The sequence below is a fragment of the Gymnoscopelus braueri genome (assembly GCF_963280865.1).
Source record: "Gymnoscopelus braueri genome assembly, chromosome: 12".
NCBI classification, from domain to species: Eukaryota; Metazoa; Chordata; class Actinopteri; order Myctophiformes; family Myctophidae; genus Gymnoscopelus; species Gymnoscopelus braueri.
Window position 1 is genome coordinate 47,178,408 of NC_137614.1, and position 16,997 is coordinate 47,195,404.

The following is a 16,997-nucleotide window of genomic DNA, read 5'->3' on the forward strand; positions in this document are numbered from 1 at the left end:
AATGTTTATTTTACTTTTTGCCTATAATGACATGCCCAAAATAGGAATAGGTTAATAATAGATTTTTTTTTTTTAATTATTGATATTTTCCAGAATCGATTTAAATTGATTATAGTTCGATTATAACTGCTGCATCCTTAAACTCTATATAATCCAGTCTTTGAGGCTCGCTTGGCCAGTGGCCAAACTGATTGTTGAATAATCATGTTGATAATAACTCAACAATATAGAGCCTTGTCATTGGAATGGCGTTGCTAGGGAACACTACAGTTTGGGTCCAATTTTTTTTCCTTTTTTTTCTCTTCCTCCTTCCCCCTTCTTATTATATTCATAAACACTGTAACAGGAAATAAACACGGACCCATTTGGTAACCTGAACGCTCACACATTTTTTATGTTTATGTCAGGGGTTCTCAAACTTTTTCATGTTAATGAGGACCCCCAAAATGTATTTGGCTGCGGACCCCCATCTGAAAATGTTTTGTGTCAGGGACCAGAAGAGAAGATTTTAGTACGCTTTAAAAATGTTATTATGATTTTTCAGAAATAGCAGATCTACAAGCTCACAGGGTGTCACTTTGTGCCGTCCCCAGACCCCACTTTTGAGAACCATTGGTTTATGTTGACAAGTGGGAAAAAGCAATTAAAGCTATAGCTATTAACTGGACAATTCATTATTAAGCAATGAACAAATATTCAAGACATTTGCTTTACATTTGAATGTTGGTGCTAAAGAGCACCATTATAACATAAATAGATTTCAAAGTGGCAGTAGCGGTTCTCATATTTTCTCAAACTTTCAAGGACCCCCAAAGGAATATGTATTTGACCGCATCGCAGACCCCCATCTGCAAATATATTGTGCCAGCTGCCACAGCTATAGGACCCCCCATACAATAATTTGTGTTAAGATGTTTATCCCACATTGTTTTCAAGACACAATTATTTCAAATAGCATATCTACAAGCCGAGCCCACAGCATGCCTTTGTGCCATGTTGTGAGCTTGTAGATCTGCTATTTTCAAAAAAGCTGCCTATAAGTTATAACTCTATAGCCTAGGCCTATTAGCCTTAGCCTAGAGTTAAAATGGTTAAACTGATTTGTCATGCTAACACATTTTGCTCGGGACCCCCTTGAACCCCCTCAAGGACCCCTGGGGCCTGGGGGTCCCCGGACTGGCGGACCCCACACTTTAAGAACCATGTGTTGTTCTCTGTAAGCTGGTTCATCAAATGTGTGTGTGTGAGTGTGTGTGTGTGTGTGTGTGTGTGTGTGTGTGTGTGTGTGTGTGCGAGCGAGCGTGTGCGCGTGTGTGCCTGCGTGTGTGTGCGTGTGCGCGCGTGCGTGTGTGTGTGTGTGTGTGTGTGTGTCTGACTGTGTCACACCCTGCCATTAGCGTGTACTATAGATCGGGGGATCGACACGCCTACTCAGCCCAGGAACTACAAAAACCAGGAAGCCACATTTCTAAAACTCGCTCGGTTGGTTGACAAGCGCTCATGGGAAATGAAGTACGCAACAATAACGTCAGGCCGGTCAATATTACATGTTGCACCACTTTAAACTAAAACAGAGTACATGAAGACAGTACAATTACTCGCTCTGTAGATATTTTCTAAATGAAAACATGTAAAACGCGTCCTTTCATTACAAGATATATAGTTTATGGTAAACAAAGAACTACAACTCCCATGCGGGGCTTAACCAGGAACAAGGAAGTGTGAACGTGTAGCAAGCAGCCAAACACATAACATGGAAGAGTCGACATGGAGCTGTTGTTAGTGTCAGTTGTTTAATGTGTACTGTGTGTATATTTGTGTGTAAGGATGAAAGGCATCGTGTGTGAATGTGTTGTGTTGTTATTGTTGTTGTTGACACCGAGCCCGTGTGTCCAGGAGGGACATGGAGGTGTGGATAATAAGATAGTTCCTCCCGTTGATGAGAATAACCAGCAAACATTAACACATGATGATGTGAAGGACCTGCAGAAAGATGGACAGCCTGTCAGGTTTGGTGGCTTTTTTCTTTTATTACACTAAAAGTGATAATTATTACGTAATCATTTCACCTGCCAGCTGACATGAAGCCCTCAGTGGTGGTGTCTTGTCTTGCTAAAAGGACCCTGTAACAGTGGTGGTAAAAGTACTCACACTTTTTTACTTTAAGTAAAAGTAGCAATACTGTTATGTAGAAATACTCTGTTACAAGTAAAAGTCTGGAATTCAAAATGTAAAAGTATTGGTATCAATATAACATTGTATATACTGACGGCTATTCAAATGGGCTGAAGTGGTTAATGATGTTTTGTAATGATAATCAAAATCTACAAAGTAACTAGTAACTATATTTTTCAAATAATTGTAGTGGATTAAAAGTACAATATTTGCCTCTGAGATGTAGTGGAGTAGAAGTAAAAGTACTGAAAATTTGAAATACTCCGGTAAAGTAAAAAACACCTCAAGAGTACAGTACTTGAGTACATGTACTTAGTTAATTTACACCTTAGATAATTGCACCTGCCAGCTGCCATGAAGCCCTCCTCCTGTACACTGTCTCGCTTGCTAAAACCCTGTAACCATTTATAAGACCTGAGGCCGAGTCTACAAATGCTTTCTAAATCAATAGTTCTCACACTTTCAAGATTTTTCAAAAACGTTCAAAAATGGCAGATGTGCAAGCTGGGCTTGTAGATCTGCTATTTTTGAATAGCCAACAAACAGATCTAAAATGACACGGGTGCTTTCCCCGTTTAAAGGTGCTGTAGTAGTAGTGATACATATTTTTGTTAAAATAAGTTTGAAAGAATCATTTCCCTCGATACCAGCAGTCCATCAGCCACTGGAGGAGGATGGCATGGTGGTGTTTACCTGCAGAAGCACACAACATGGGCCTTTCGCTGTATTTTGGTGTTTGTTTTGGTAGACAAACAGTGTAAACACCAAAACGCTGCGAGAGGGCAATGTGTTTCTGTCTGCAGGTAAACACCGCCACACTACTCCAGCGTGACTGCTGGTATAGAGCGAAATAATGGGTACAAAAAAAATTATGTATTGTTTTGTTATGTAAACGCAGGGCAAAGTTACACAATATGCCTTTAAATAGCTATATATTTCCATAGTAATCAGTGCTATAGTATTATAGACTACTAGTGTTTGTTCAGTAACAGGGTTAACCTGTCTCTCCAGCTCTTTAGTCAACAGAACATTTATTTTCAGGTCGGGATACCAATTTTATGCAATCAGGAGAGCAAACTCGTACAGGATAAGTGAAATTGGAAGTGATGACACAAAGAAATGAGATGACAAAGTTGGAACTGGAACACTATAATATTAGCTGATAAATGGGTTTCCGCTCCTGATTGGATGAAATTGGTGACCCACTAGCCCCTTTCGGGACCCTGTTTACCTTTTTTGTATTTTGGAAGGCGGTATCCAGGGTCCCTTGACGCTCAAACCACTCTCTCTCGTACTCGCGGCTACCACTGTCTGGTCTCGGGCAAATATCTCGTCGCTTAGAAGTTGCAGAGATTTCTCAAAGGTACCCCCAACTGCAGTAGTATGACGCGGAAAGCTGCATTAATTTAATCGGCCTGGATCGGCGTTGCCGTTAAACATTTTTAATCATTTTGTAAAACTTTAGCTCCTCTCTCACACTCTTCTCCACTTCCCATGTCCCGCCTCCCCGCGTTGTGACCGAGTGGCCCAGCAAAAGTAGTTATTACAGCGTCACAATCATTTTAACCACTTTAACCATTTATATGTTGGCTATTCAAAAATAGCAGATGTACAAGCTTGTACATCTGCTATTTTTGGAAATTATTTGAAAAATATTGGAAATGTTTGGAAATTGTTGAATAATTTAGAATTATTCTTTTACATAAATCTTGTCTTCTGGGGGTCCCTGGCACGAAACATTTTCAGATGGGGGTCCGTGGCCAAATACATATCAATTTGGGGGTCCTTGGCACAAAATAGTTTGAGAACCACTGCATTACACATCACCGGTTGGCCCCTGTTTGGCCTGCCTCAGCCCACTCTGGTGTGGGCCCTCTTCGGCCCCATTGAGCCCACTTTGGCCCTGGTCCTTGTATATGGAAACGACGGTGTGGTGCAAGGGACTTGCCAGTGGAAACCCACTGGGGTCCAGTGTCCCTCAGTGTTCCTTGAGGGGGTTCCAAATGAGAGCGTCCAAATGGAACCAAATGGACTGGATTTACAGGTCCATTTGGTTCCATTTGTTTACTCTCAGAGTAATGGGGTTCCTTGAAATAAATAAAAAAGTTTGAGAAACACTGCTCTAATTTCACAACCACGGTACCAACCTATTTGTTCGGTTATTCAAAGTGAAAATGCTTTCATACCGTCTCTGCTTACAGCTGGCCTAATGACACTGACAGTCCTGGCAACGAGACCCTCCATTCCACCAACCCTTAGCCAAGAGCTTCTCTAATTTCACCACAACCACCAAACCGTGTTCGGTGATTCAAAGTGAAAAATGCTTGCCTTTCATCCCCTCTCTCTTTACTACGGCAGGTCTAATGACACCGACGGTCCTGGCAATGGGACCCTCCATTCCGCCAACCCTGCCACCCGGCCCACCACCCCTCCTGCTCCCCCGACGCCTAAGCCCATCCTGCCTGTTCAGACCGGCGTCAAGGCCCAAGAGGAGGAGCAGTCCAGTGGGATGACCATATTCTTCAGCCTGCTGGTTATTGGTCAGTACTCTTCCTGTATCTGTAGGCCATTGGTTCTCAAAGTGGGGTCTGGGGACCCCCAGGGGTCCTTGGGGGTGGTTCCAGGAGGTCCCCATCAAAATGTTTTTTAAGCGAACATGTTTAACTCAAATCTTTGCTTCTGGGGGTCCCTGGAACAAAATATTTTGAGATGGGGGTCCGTGGCCAAATACATAGCATTTTGGGGGTCCTTGGCATGACATAGTTTGAGAACCACTGCTGTAGGCTATCTGTTTTTCAGTCTCTTCTTGATGTTGGCAGAAGGGGCCCTGTCCACAGAAAGTGTTTTTTGTAGTTGGTTGCTTGGATAATTTATTGACAATTACAAAACAACAACACACTTTTAAAAAAGTCAACACAAAAAGAGCTTACAGCTTGTTTCCATTGTGGTCCACTGAACAATGAACACTATAAACACCAAAAACACTGGACAAACGGCAGTGCAACAACAAACAACATCACAGTAAATACATATTAAACAGTACAGTTTGAAATGAAACATTACAGTTTAAAACGAAACATAACAGAATGCTAGATATTATCATATCCATAGCGCTATACATGCACTGAGCGAAACGCCTCTGCGTAATTATTGTGGGCGTGTCTATTCCAACCCTCTGCATGGGAAAGTGATGTTGATGAGTGAAAGGTGAAACATTTTCAGCTTGAGGCTAGGCCTGTCACTATTATTATACATAATCGCCTCATCGCAATTATTTGAGATAATCGCAATTGTTTTGGATAATTGTCATAATCGTTTCCATGTTGAAAAATGTTAATACATTTTCCAACATTTTCCAAAAATAGCTTGACGCGTTGTAAGGTTGTAGATCAGCTATTTCCGCTATTTAATGTTCTTTTTTTTAAGTATAGATTTATTAAATATGTTGGTAATCTTTGTATATTTCAGTTATTTGTCATATCTGCCCGTGCATTTTTTGTTTACGAATCCTAAAAGGCAAACAGAAATTACATTTTTATCCATGTTCCAATCCGCAATGCCAAAAACAAAAGTTGATCACAATAATTTGTATGACAATTAATCGTCAACTTAAATTTTAGATTCTAGAAACGCATGACAGAAAAGCGCTGGCAGCTAGAAAGAAAAAAAAACACTTTTCTATGGAGTCTCAGCCCATACAATGACCAAGATCCATTTGTGTATTTGGAGAATCTTGGGTCTTTGAATCTTTACCTCAGCCAGGCCCCACGGCATAGTAAAGGCGATGGGGTAAAATGAATCTCCCTGCGATTCTAAAACTGACGAGCTGAATCGTCTTTGCCATCGTGGGTTGCAGATGTTGACCTGCATCGATACGGTTTTGAAAAGCTTTTCAGGCCCCTCTTTCCTGTCTGCAAAGTAGTAGTCATCACCACTTACTGGCAGGTTGAGAGGAAAGGATGTGGGTGAAGAAAAGGTTGTTGTCATGAGATGAAACCACATGCAGAACAGTGTCCATTATGCACTTAAGTTCTCTATACGTTCTGAACCCTAAAGGTCCTTACACACCGGCGAATATGCGAATATACGCAAAATTCTGACTCGTTCCGAATAATTAAAAGACGCTTTTTCGCTTCGCGAAACTGATGTGGACGCTTGCATTGACTTTATAAGGTTTTAAAAAAAAAACGTATTTATTCGCATGAAGAATTCGCCCCGGTGTGTAAGGACCTTAAGATAGCAGATCTACAAGCTCACAGTGTGTCACCACACACGACACGTTGTGAGCTTGTAGATCAGCTATTTTCGGCAAAGAGATTTGGTTTAGATGGCCTAGTATAGACCCCTGGGGGACTCCAGTCAACAAAGTGTATAGGGTTTAAGTGGTTAAATCACTCATTAAAGGGATAGTTCACCCCCAAAATGACTTTTTTTCTATCGATTAGTCACCCCATGGAGGCTTGAAGTCATGGATATTTTTTTGTTTGTGTCGCATTCCTAAGCCAATAATTTGATGACCGGTAGGAGACACAAAGAGTCTCCTTTGTGTCTGCTACCGGAACCACTGCCTACCAGTCCGCTGGTCATCAAATTATTGGTTTAGGAATGCGACACAAACTAAAAAATAAGTCTCCATGAGGTGACTAATCGATAGATTTTTTTAAATTTGTTTTGGGGTGAACTATCCCTTTAAAGATCAGTCACAGGAGCCGGTGCAATGCCTAATTCAAAGATAAATGCCACTTGGATTCATTCACGTCATGGGTGGACATGATAAATGGTAAATGGTGCATTTATACAGCACTTATATATGGACATGATGAAATACATTGTCGTTTTGTGTTGACTATTGTAAGCTTGCTAGGTGTATATGATAGGATAGGACCGTCTCAGTCACAAGCACTACTGTAGGTAACGAAACCTCTGCTCTTTTTCATTTAGCTAAACTTGGCTGTAGCACATCGATAGCTTCACCGGGTTAGTACAGGTCAACAGTAATGAGAAATAACCCAGGGGTACTACACACAGAACTGCATATAATTGCACTATCTAGAGGCACTATTAACCCTTAGCCGTCGGTGTCTGTTTTAAGGCCTCTGCTCAATTCTGCAGGACGGAAGATAGAATAGCTTCTGAAACCCCTCTCGGGGGGGGGGGGGGGTTCCTGCATTTCTCATTTCTGAGAAAGGCCTGGTTTACGCACCATCGCTGAAACTTGATTCTGAAAAAAGCCAGCTCAGGGGCCTTGTGGTTCAACTGTCCGCCTTGAGACCAGGCGCTCAGGGTTCAATAGTCAGCCTGAGTCATACCAGAGACTAAAAATGGTACCCAATGACTCGATGCTTGGCAATCACCATCAAGAGTTGGATTTCCGGGGGACGGTCCCTGTGACATACTAGCTTCATGTCCAGGGGGTGTGTCTTGTTCATTTTGTGATTCAAGTTTAATATACGCTATATAGTTAATTAATATTTTGTAACTATCAAAATGTTTTTCATTTTAAATGTATTTGTTTGCTCAAGTTGTTTCTCAAATACACATTTAAGTCAAATTGATTTCAAGATTTTGCACTTTTATTTATGATTTTCATTCATTACCTTTTATGTATGTATTTATTTATTTTTTACAAAATTATATAGGTTTAAAAATTCGGTAATCAGTGATCTAATACTCACCAAAATTGGGATCGACATTGGATCAAATAAATCTGCCATCAGTCAAGCTCTAGCATTGTGTGAAGGTGACGTGGATGTTTTAGATGTTTTGACAGAAAAAAAACGCTTGGCAGAAAACCACTTTGGTATGCACTATGCGTCACACCCACATTCCAGGAGTGCTACTGTAGGTGTGTAAATTTGGTCTGCACCTTCTATTCTGTTCATTCCTTTAACACAACCACAAAGTGTGTGACTTTCTCAGCATTTTGTATCTTAACCCATTAAGACCTGGAACTGTGTCATTTTTAGATTTGAGCTAAAAATCATTATTTTACACTTTGGGCTATTCAAAAATAGCAGATATACAAGCTCATAGCGCGGCACCGAGTGCCGCGCTACGAGCTTGTAGATCTGCTATTTTTGAAAAATCGTGAAAATGTGTGCAAATCTTTGAATATATATATTTTTTAAGTGAACATTTGTAACTCAAATCTTTGCTTCTGGGGGGTCCCTGGAACACAATGTTTTGATGGGGGTCCGCGGCCAAATACATATAATTTTGGGGGTGCTTGACATGAAAAAGATTGAGCACCACTGATATAGAAACATATGTTTTTCAGAATACTGTTGAGATTTAGGAGACATGTAGAATCGGCTTCAGGTCTTAATGGGTTAAATGTCGTAATTACAACAATAGTATGTGATTTGTGCTTGTTTCAAGAACATAATACCATATTATATTTAATGTCACTTAAAGGACGACTTCAACCATTTTCAACATCATTTTCAATATCTTCATATAATCGGTCCGCACTAATGCTCATGATAAAATGTTACAGTTTTTTGTACTCAGTCTGTGTCTCATAGGAGGGGTGTGGACACTTCAGAAACCCACCTACCAGTGACATCATTGTTAGGCAGTTTTTTTATTTCTCCAAACAAGATTTATATATTTTTAATTGTATTAACGTGAGAACAATGGCTTCCATTACAGCATGCTAACTTGCCAGAAATAGAAAGCCTGCACTTTCTATTACCTTGGATTCCCCATCGATGATGTCACTGGTAGGCGGGTTTCCGAACTGTCTACAGCCTTCCTATGAGACACAGACCGAGTCGACAAAAATTATAAAGAGCATTAGTGAGGACCTATTTTATGAATATGGGTTGAAAAATGGGACACTTCCGGTAAGGTGCCGAAAGTGACGTGAAAGCTCGGCTTACGGTCGAGCACGTTCAAGAACAACAGGTTGCATAATGTTCTCTCAATGTAAACATCAGATCTCTGAAAAAAAAAAAAAGCGATTTAAAGCAAGAACAGACAGGAGTAAAGAAAATCCTCCCTCTCTTCCATGCACACAGCAGGGGCTTCCACTTTTCTCTGTCTAGGCACAAACACGCTTATTTATTATTCAGATAGTCTCTGGCAGAACATGCGTGCTTCTCCTATCTGAATAAAAAAAAATACCTGAAGGACACTTCCTCGAGTGCTGGCATTCTTCTGTTTGTATAAACACACCCACACGCGCTGTTCACATGATCAGCGTTTCTCAGGCTTTACTTTGGCTAGTAGCCTGTGTGTCTCTAAGGCCCGTAGCAGCACAATACTACTAGGTACTGTATTGCGGCTGTCCGGAAATCGACTACTAGCAGTGGTGGAAAAAGTACTCAAATGTTTTACTTAAGTAAAAGTACCAATACTGCAATATAGAAATACTCTGTTACAAGTAAAAGTCTAGAATTCAAAATGTTACTTGAGTAAAAGTACAAAAGTATTGGCATAAAAATATACTTAAAGTACCAAAAGTAAAAGTACTAAATATTTGAAAATAGCAGATCTACAAGCTCACAACGCGTCGCGGTGCGACGCGTTGTGAGCTTGTAGATCGGCTATTTTCAAATAGCTTAGGTATAAAATAGGGTTAAAGTGGTTAATGTATGTTTCATAATATCATAATTTATATCTGAAAAGTAACTAGTAACTAAAGTTTTCAAATAATTGTAGTGGAGTAAAAGTACAATATTTGCCTCTGAGATGTAGTGGAGTAGAAGTAAAAGTACTGGAAATTGGAAATACTCAAGTAAAGTACAAATACCTCAAAATTGTACTTAAGTACAGTACTTGAGTAAATGTACTTAGTTACTTTCCACCACTGACTACTAGGTTCCGCGGTTCGACCCGTGGCCCCTCCAGGCTTCATGTCCCAAGTGAGTGTCCCTGAGCAAGATGAAGACACCTAACGTCCCCAACTGCTTCCCCCGTGCGCTCACTTGAGCCAGCACATTGCTGGGTCAGATCCAAGACAAAAAGAAAGACATGCCATCTCCGGTTCACTTCCCGTATCTGCGTGAAGTAGGTGGCCACCTTTTTTTAGGAGACCGGAAGCAGGTTGGAGAGTCTATTATTTCCAATGGAAGAGGGACAATTCAGGAGAAAATATACTTTATTATTAACCTTTCTCTGTCCCAGCAACAGTGTTGGAAAGTAACTAAAGTAATATGTAACTTAAAGTAATATTATTGCTTTTTTCCAGTAACTAGTAAAGTAACTAATTACTTTTGGCAGGGAGTAATAAGTAAAGTCACTATTACTTTTTAAACAAGTAATATGTAATAAGTAATATTTATATTATATTTTGTATTTCCTCATGCTTTTTTTGTATATAATTTTTTATTTTTCCATGCTTCCCCCCCCCTTTCTTTTTGTACATATATTTTTAAATGCTTTTTTTGTACATAGTGGTACTTTTTCTGTATTATCTGTATTTTCATGTTGATTTTTGAACTGTTTGGTTGCTACTATATATGTCTATGAAATTAACTCAAGGACCCCAACGGAAACAAGTCCGCAAGGACTTTTTTGGCCGGACCTTTTAGACAAAAGCATTATAAATGTAACTGTGTTGTTTTACATTCTTTTGCCTAATAAAAATTTCAATCAATCAATCAATCAATATATTACTATGTTTTAGTAACTTTTCCAACACAGTATTGGGAAGTAATGTTTTAGTAACTTTTCCAACACATTGTTGGAAAGTAACTATAAAGTCATATGTAACTCAAAGTAATGTATTACTTTTTTCAAGTAATTGGTAAAGTAACTAATTACTTTTGGCAGGGAGTAATAAGTAAAGTAACTATATTACTTTTTAAACAAGTAATATGTAATAAGTAATATATTACTATGTTTTAGTAACTTTTCCAACACTGCCCAGCCACACCCAGGGATCTAGCACCAGTAAACATTGCACGTTCACGAGATCAGACGGTGCCCACTTAGGAGACCATTTGTAGGATTTGTTTACCATTTTGCCTCTAGTGGCGCCAATTGGGATGGCTTATCTTTAATAATTGAATATCTTTGGTGAGATGGAGAAAAGTTATTTCCCCCAGTCCCATCGGGGATGACTACAAATATCCCCTGGGCAGAGGAGGCGAGAGGAGGGGAGGGCATGGTGGCTCAGGAGGTAGAGCGGGTCGCGTGGGAGTCACAAGGTTCCCGGTTCGATCCCCAGCCCTCCAGGCGTTGTGCTGCGGACCGGTGTCCCAGAGCAGAGACAGTGGACCTTGTAATTGCTCCCCGTGCGCCCCGCCCCCTGGGGCGACACACCGCATCCTAATAGGCTCTGTGGGGATCGCTCCAATTACCCTTTAACCACTTGAGTCTTATGTAAGTTTGCCATACGACAAATCGGGAAAATAGAAGATCTACAAACTAGGGCTGTCACGGTTATGCCATTTTACGTGACGATTAATTATCACACACATACTTGCAATTAACGATTTAATTGTGTTTCTATCGTTGAACACTGGAACATATTAATACAAATTGTGTTTCTTTTTGGCTTTTAAGCTTTGAAGTGGCACATGGTAGATGTGACAAACAACCTAAACAAAGAAATGACTAAACATATTTAATAACTTTATACTTTCATAAAAACATTAATAGTGGAAATAGCCGACACGTTGTGAGCTTGTAGATCTGCTATTTCCACTGCTTTTGGAAAGTGTATGATCATCTTTCAAGGTGTAGTTTGTTGTTCTAGTTTTTTGGGGCGAGTTCATAACCAATATGGTAATTTGTGTGCAGCCACTGATTCATTGCACTGATATAATGTATTATTAATAGCGTAGCCTACACCACATGCCAATAATATTGATGACAGTCATCTGGTGTGTTTATCACTGAACTGAGATTGCAAGGCCATTATCTGTTTTACATTAAGCACACTTCATTTTGTATTAAAATCCTCACGTCATAATTAGGCTATAATCGTTAACGTACCGGTAGATCGATGCCCATGTAACGCCCGGGAATTGCGTGGAAAGCCAACATCTTATCCACTAGCCTACAGGGGAATTCCCCCTTTAGTCCATGGGCCAGACCAGAAGTCAGGGACACGAAAGGTGGCAAAATCTCTTTGGCACCATTTTGTTTGTAGGGTCCATATAAGTACTTTGAAACATGATTTTTCAAATGAGTAGCTCTAATACTTTTTTAGGATATTCATTTTTTTGCCATTATCTCCCCACATTATCTGCACAGTAGTCCTGTACCTGGCCTACAGACCCGTTCGCAATTTGGTGGTAGGAGAATTTCTCACTTGAACAATGGGTACCTAGACATGAAAAATCACAGAGGTGCTCGTCCGCCATAGTGCCACGAATGGCGCAATGGCCAAATCAAATATGGCTGCCATCGGCTATGATGAAAATCCAACTTCTTTGTTTCTGAGTGTATATACACATGCAATACCTCCATTTTGACTAATTGTGGGGTGGGGAATTCATTTCTGATATTGTTATGACCACTTTTGGTGATGTTGACCTTGAAAGGTCCTTGGCCATAACTTGGCCATTGTTAGGACTAAAAACAGGTGCAATTCATTTATAATTCCTTTCTGATATTGTTTTGACCATTAAGGAGCATCTTGTCATTGAAATATCAAAGTCAATGTCATTTTTCAATAACTCAGTTACTCAATAACTGTGTTCTTCACGATCACTTTCATTGTATTTTTTTTCAATAATGATTTGTTTTATTTATAACAAAAGACATACACATGAGACATATAACAATTATAAATATCCCCTTTAACTTTTATTTTAATTTGGAAATGAGCAAATAAGATTGTTATAGACCTACACAATGAAATACAAATAAAATCATAACACAAAATCAAACTAGAAAAAGTGCTCCTCGGAGCACAAGTCTCCGCCAGGTCAGGTAGGTTATTATGGCCTCCTGGTAGCGCTATAACAGGCCAATGTGAAAAGGAGGGCATTTCTTCCTTGGCAAAGTGGGAATCTATGCGGAAAATGTAATGGAAATCGCATGCTGCGTTCAGGATTTGAGGCATTTTGTTCAAAACGAACCAATCCTGCAAACTTTGGCAGTGGCAGGTGTGTGTTTATGACGAGGAGCACCCACGAGATCGGTGTCTACGACATCATGTGTGTGTGTTGTGCCTTGGGATATTTAGCTATGCACACTTCTCTGGGGCATGACATGATCTGTTTAATGGGTTGTAAAAAGAACAGGAGCACTCAAAAAATGTGGAGGAGAGGATAAAAAGTTAATATGCAGATTATTATATAAAGCACGAGAACTGAACCCGATCACTCCCTGATGAAAACCATGACACTTGTGTGACGGCATAAAGTCCACCTACCACACAGATGGACTTTTGGTCAAATTGACCTTTTTTTCCTGCGTTATCATTGGCCACTGTCTCCCCTCGGGGCTCCACACGTCCTAACACCTTCTTCCCCACGCAGCGGCAGCAGGGATACCATAGTCTTATAAATATTATTTAAATCCCACTCACATCTCACAGGTATACTACGCTTCATGGCTTCATTTAACCTCACTCCGTCAAATGGAAGAAGCTTGCGACACACATTTTGTTTCACAGCGTACTTGCATCTGAGACTCCGGGCGCAGAATCGATGACAGACGGAGTTTCATTTTTTCAAGCTACTAGGCAGGTGATTGGATGATCCCGCCCCTAGCAGCCGCTGATTGGTTCGTATGCGCAGTGGTTCGGGCAGCTTTACTCTGTGAGCAATCCCAGACCCTCCTTCCTGAAACCAAATGCAAATGAGATTTCCGGAGGGAGGGGGGTTTACCAGGCTAGGCTTCATTGGCTTAGAGACAGAAAACTAAATCTGATATATAACTTCAGTTACACGTATTAACTTTTCAAAAAACAAAAAATACAAACATATACCACACACTGTAGGCCTACAGTAGTAGTCACTACAACACTCACTTCTACTGTACAGTATGTCACAGGAGCAATCCATATGAATTCAACAGTTAAAGCATTATTCCTTTTCACATTGGCAAAGTAATCACCGAAAATCATTATTCAATATACCAACAGTCACACAAAAGTTCTACGTCCAGTCCAGTGCTTTTCTATTCCGTTACGCGCTACTCCTCCCACAGTTTATTTTTCCCAATTTTGCGCCATATGTCAAAATGACCGGCCTCACCGGGAATCGTGTGCTAAGAGATTGGTTACATAGTTTAATTGATATTGATTTATTAGTGCATTAAAAGTCCCCATCCACTTTAATGGTAAAATGAGAACTCAAATTCAAGTATTTTTTTCTCAGAAACCGTAAGGGCTAGAGTTTGAGGGGAGGTTTATAATTTTGTCCAAAATTATTGAAAACATAATTACACCAATCGGCCTCATGGTGGCGCTATAACAGCCCACTTTACCTTTTGGCCTATAACTCTTGAACCGTAGGTCGTAAAATAAAAATCTTTTTTTCCCTAGATTCCTTGGGTCATGACGCAACTCCCCACGCCCATTTGCGTCAGGATAGATTTCCCGCCATTTTGAATTTTCTTTCAAAACACACTTTTAGCTCCTCCTCCCACATATTTTGTCCAAATTTCACAAAATTCGGTACACATGATTTCTGGACCCATGTGATAAACATCTCCAAGCGGAATTTTGATAGTCCATACCGTTCGTCCGTAAATGGCTTACAAAGTTAGCGGGAGGGGCCTGTTTTACAAAAAAGGTAAAAAATCACAAACTAAACCTCCAGTCAATCCCAAATTTGAATCACATGTCAAGGGTGGGTTACTCAACGAACCCCCAAAAGCATTTCCACTTTGATCCATAGGGGGCGTCACAAATGCGCAAAATGTAACCGTTTGATGCAAAAACATGATTTTGGTGGGGATCAATCCTTTCAAAATGAAACGCAAGTGATCTCCGGAGTGACGTGACTATATAATTGTGCCGCTACATTTGTGGGAGGGGCCTATTTCTTAAGTGGGAGGGGCCTATTTCTTATAATCGAAACGCCACGTATCACAAACGCCGGATGCGATAAACACCCGATTTGAATGGCACGTCACGCGGCCTCCGACGGTATTCCTCCCGGCGTATCCCTCGAGTCCCGGCGGCCGCGACCGGCGTCGGCGCAACCACACTTTGCAATTTCCCAGAATTGCTTGTTTGATTTTGTTTTATGATTTTATTTGTATTTCATTTTAACACTCTTATTTGCTCATTTCCAAATTAAAATAAAAGTTAAAGGGGATATTTATAATTGTTATGTCTCATGTGTATGTCTTTTGTTATAAATAAAACAAATCATTATTGAAAAAAATACAATGAAAGTGATTGTGAAGAACACAATTATTGAGTTATTGAAAAATGACATTGACTTTGATATTTAAATGACAAGATGCTCCTTAATGGTCAAAACAATATCAGAAAGGAATTATAAATGTCAGAATTAGTTGAATTAGTCTTATTGCACCTGTTTTTAGTCCTAACATTGGCCAAGTTATGGCCAAGGACCTTTCAAGGTCAACATCACCCAAAGTGGTCATAACAATATCAGAAATGAATTCCCCACCCCACAATTAGTCAAAATGGAGGTATTGCATGTGTACATGTCACAGTACGATTGGAGAACCAGGACGATTGAAGACAGAGCGCTCGTTTTTAGGCACAGGGCTTCGGGGCGAGGCGGGGCTTTGATGCGACGCCGACCTGTCTGTTGTTGTTCCCCCGACCCCCCCACGTAGCAACCAGGAAGCTAAGCTAGGGGAACGCTGAACACACGTTCCCACCTATACCTCTATGGTTCTATGGTTCACACCTGGAGGCGCACTCGCGCCTCCAGGCGCGAGTGCCCGCGCTGACCGGCCGATGCTCTGATGAGTCGAATCAGCGCCGTCCGAGTTGTGAACCGATAGGGACAGAATAGTTATTTTCGTGTGTGTGTGTGTGTGTGTGTGGGGGTGGGTGGGTGGGTGGGTGGGGGGTTGCCACCATATATATGTGGGTGGGTGGGGGGTTGCGGCCATATATGTGTGTGCACTTTATTTGGAAAGCCTGGCTTGTGGCTCCCTCTAGTGCTTTTTCTACAGAATTGCTGGTTGAGTGGTAAAAACAAGCGCGCTTTCTTCAATCGTCCTGGTTCTCCAATCGTACTGTAACATATATACACTCAGAAACAAAGAAGTTGGATTTTCATCATAGCCGATGGCAGCCATATTTGATTTGGCCATTGCGCCATTCGTGGCACTATGGCGGACGAGCACCTCTGTGATTTTTCATGTCTAGGTACCCATTGTTCAAGTGAGAAATTCTCCTACCACCAAATTGCGAACGGGTCTATAGGCCAGGTACAGGACTACTGTGCAGATAATGTGGGGAGATAATGGCAAAAAAATGAATATCCTAAAAAAGTATTAGAGCTACTCATTTGAAAAGGCTATCATGTTTCAAAGTACTTATATGGACCGTATACAAACAAAATGGTGCCAAAGAGATTTTGCCACCTTTCGTGTCCCTGACTTCTGGTCTGGCCCATGGACTAACATACTGTGTACCGATTTGCGTGATTTTTGGACAGAATCTGAAGGAGTAAGAGCAAAAAAAATGTTTTACAAAACTCAGCCTCCTGGTGGCGCTCTAAAAGGCATATGTGAAAAATGCAGGGCAAAGGTGTTTCCTTGGCCTGAGGTGTTGTGAGATTGTAGACATGCCATTTGCTGAATGTTCGCCCCAGAATAGGCATGCTAGGGTTCATGTGGTTAAATAAGTGAATGAAAGAGATTGAATAATGTTTTTTTTCCCTCTGTATGACATGTTCTATTCAAAAAAAGTTAGAGATTTTTTTCATTCT

The 16,997-nt window shown here is 40.6% G+C and overlaps 1 protein-coding gene across 1 annotated transcript in view; it reads left to right on the forward strand.

The window, feature by feature from the left end:
• The first annotated feature begins 1,751 nt into the window (after positions 1-1,751).
• slc9a8 (solute carrier family 9 member 8) overlaps positions 1,752-16,997 on the forward strand; it is a 98,816-nt gene continuing 83,570 nt past the window's right edge. The window contains exons 1-2 of the mRNA XM_080444283.1: positions 1,752-2,009; positions 4,534-4,715. Coding sequence (XP_080300409.1) covers positions 1,828-2,009; positions 4,534-4,715 — 364 coding nt within the window. The 5' untranslated portion in view covers positions 1,752-1,827. The remainder of the gene's footprint in view (positions 2,010-4,533; positions 4,716-16,997) is intronic.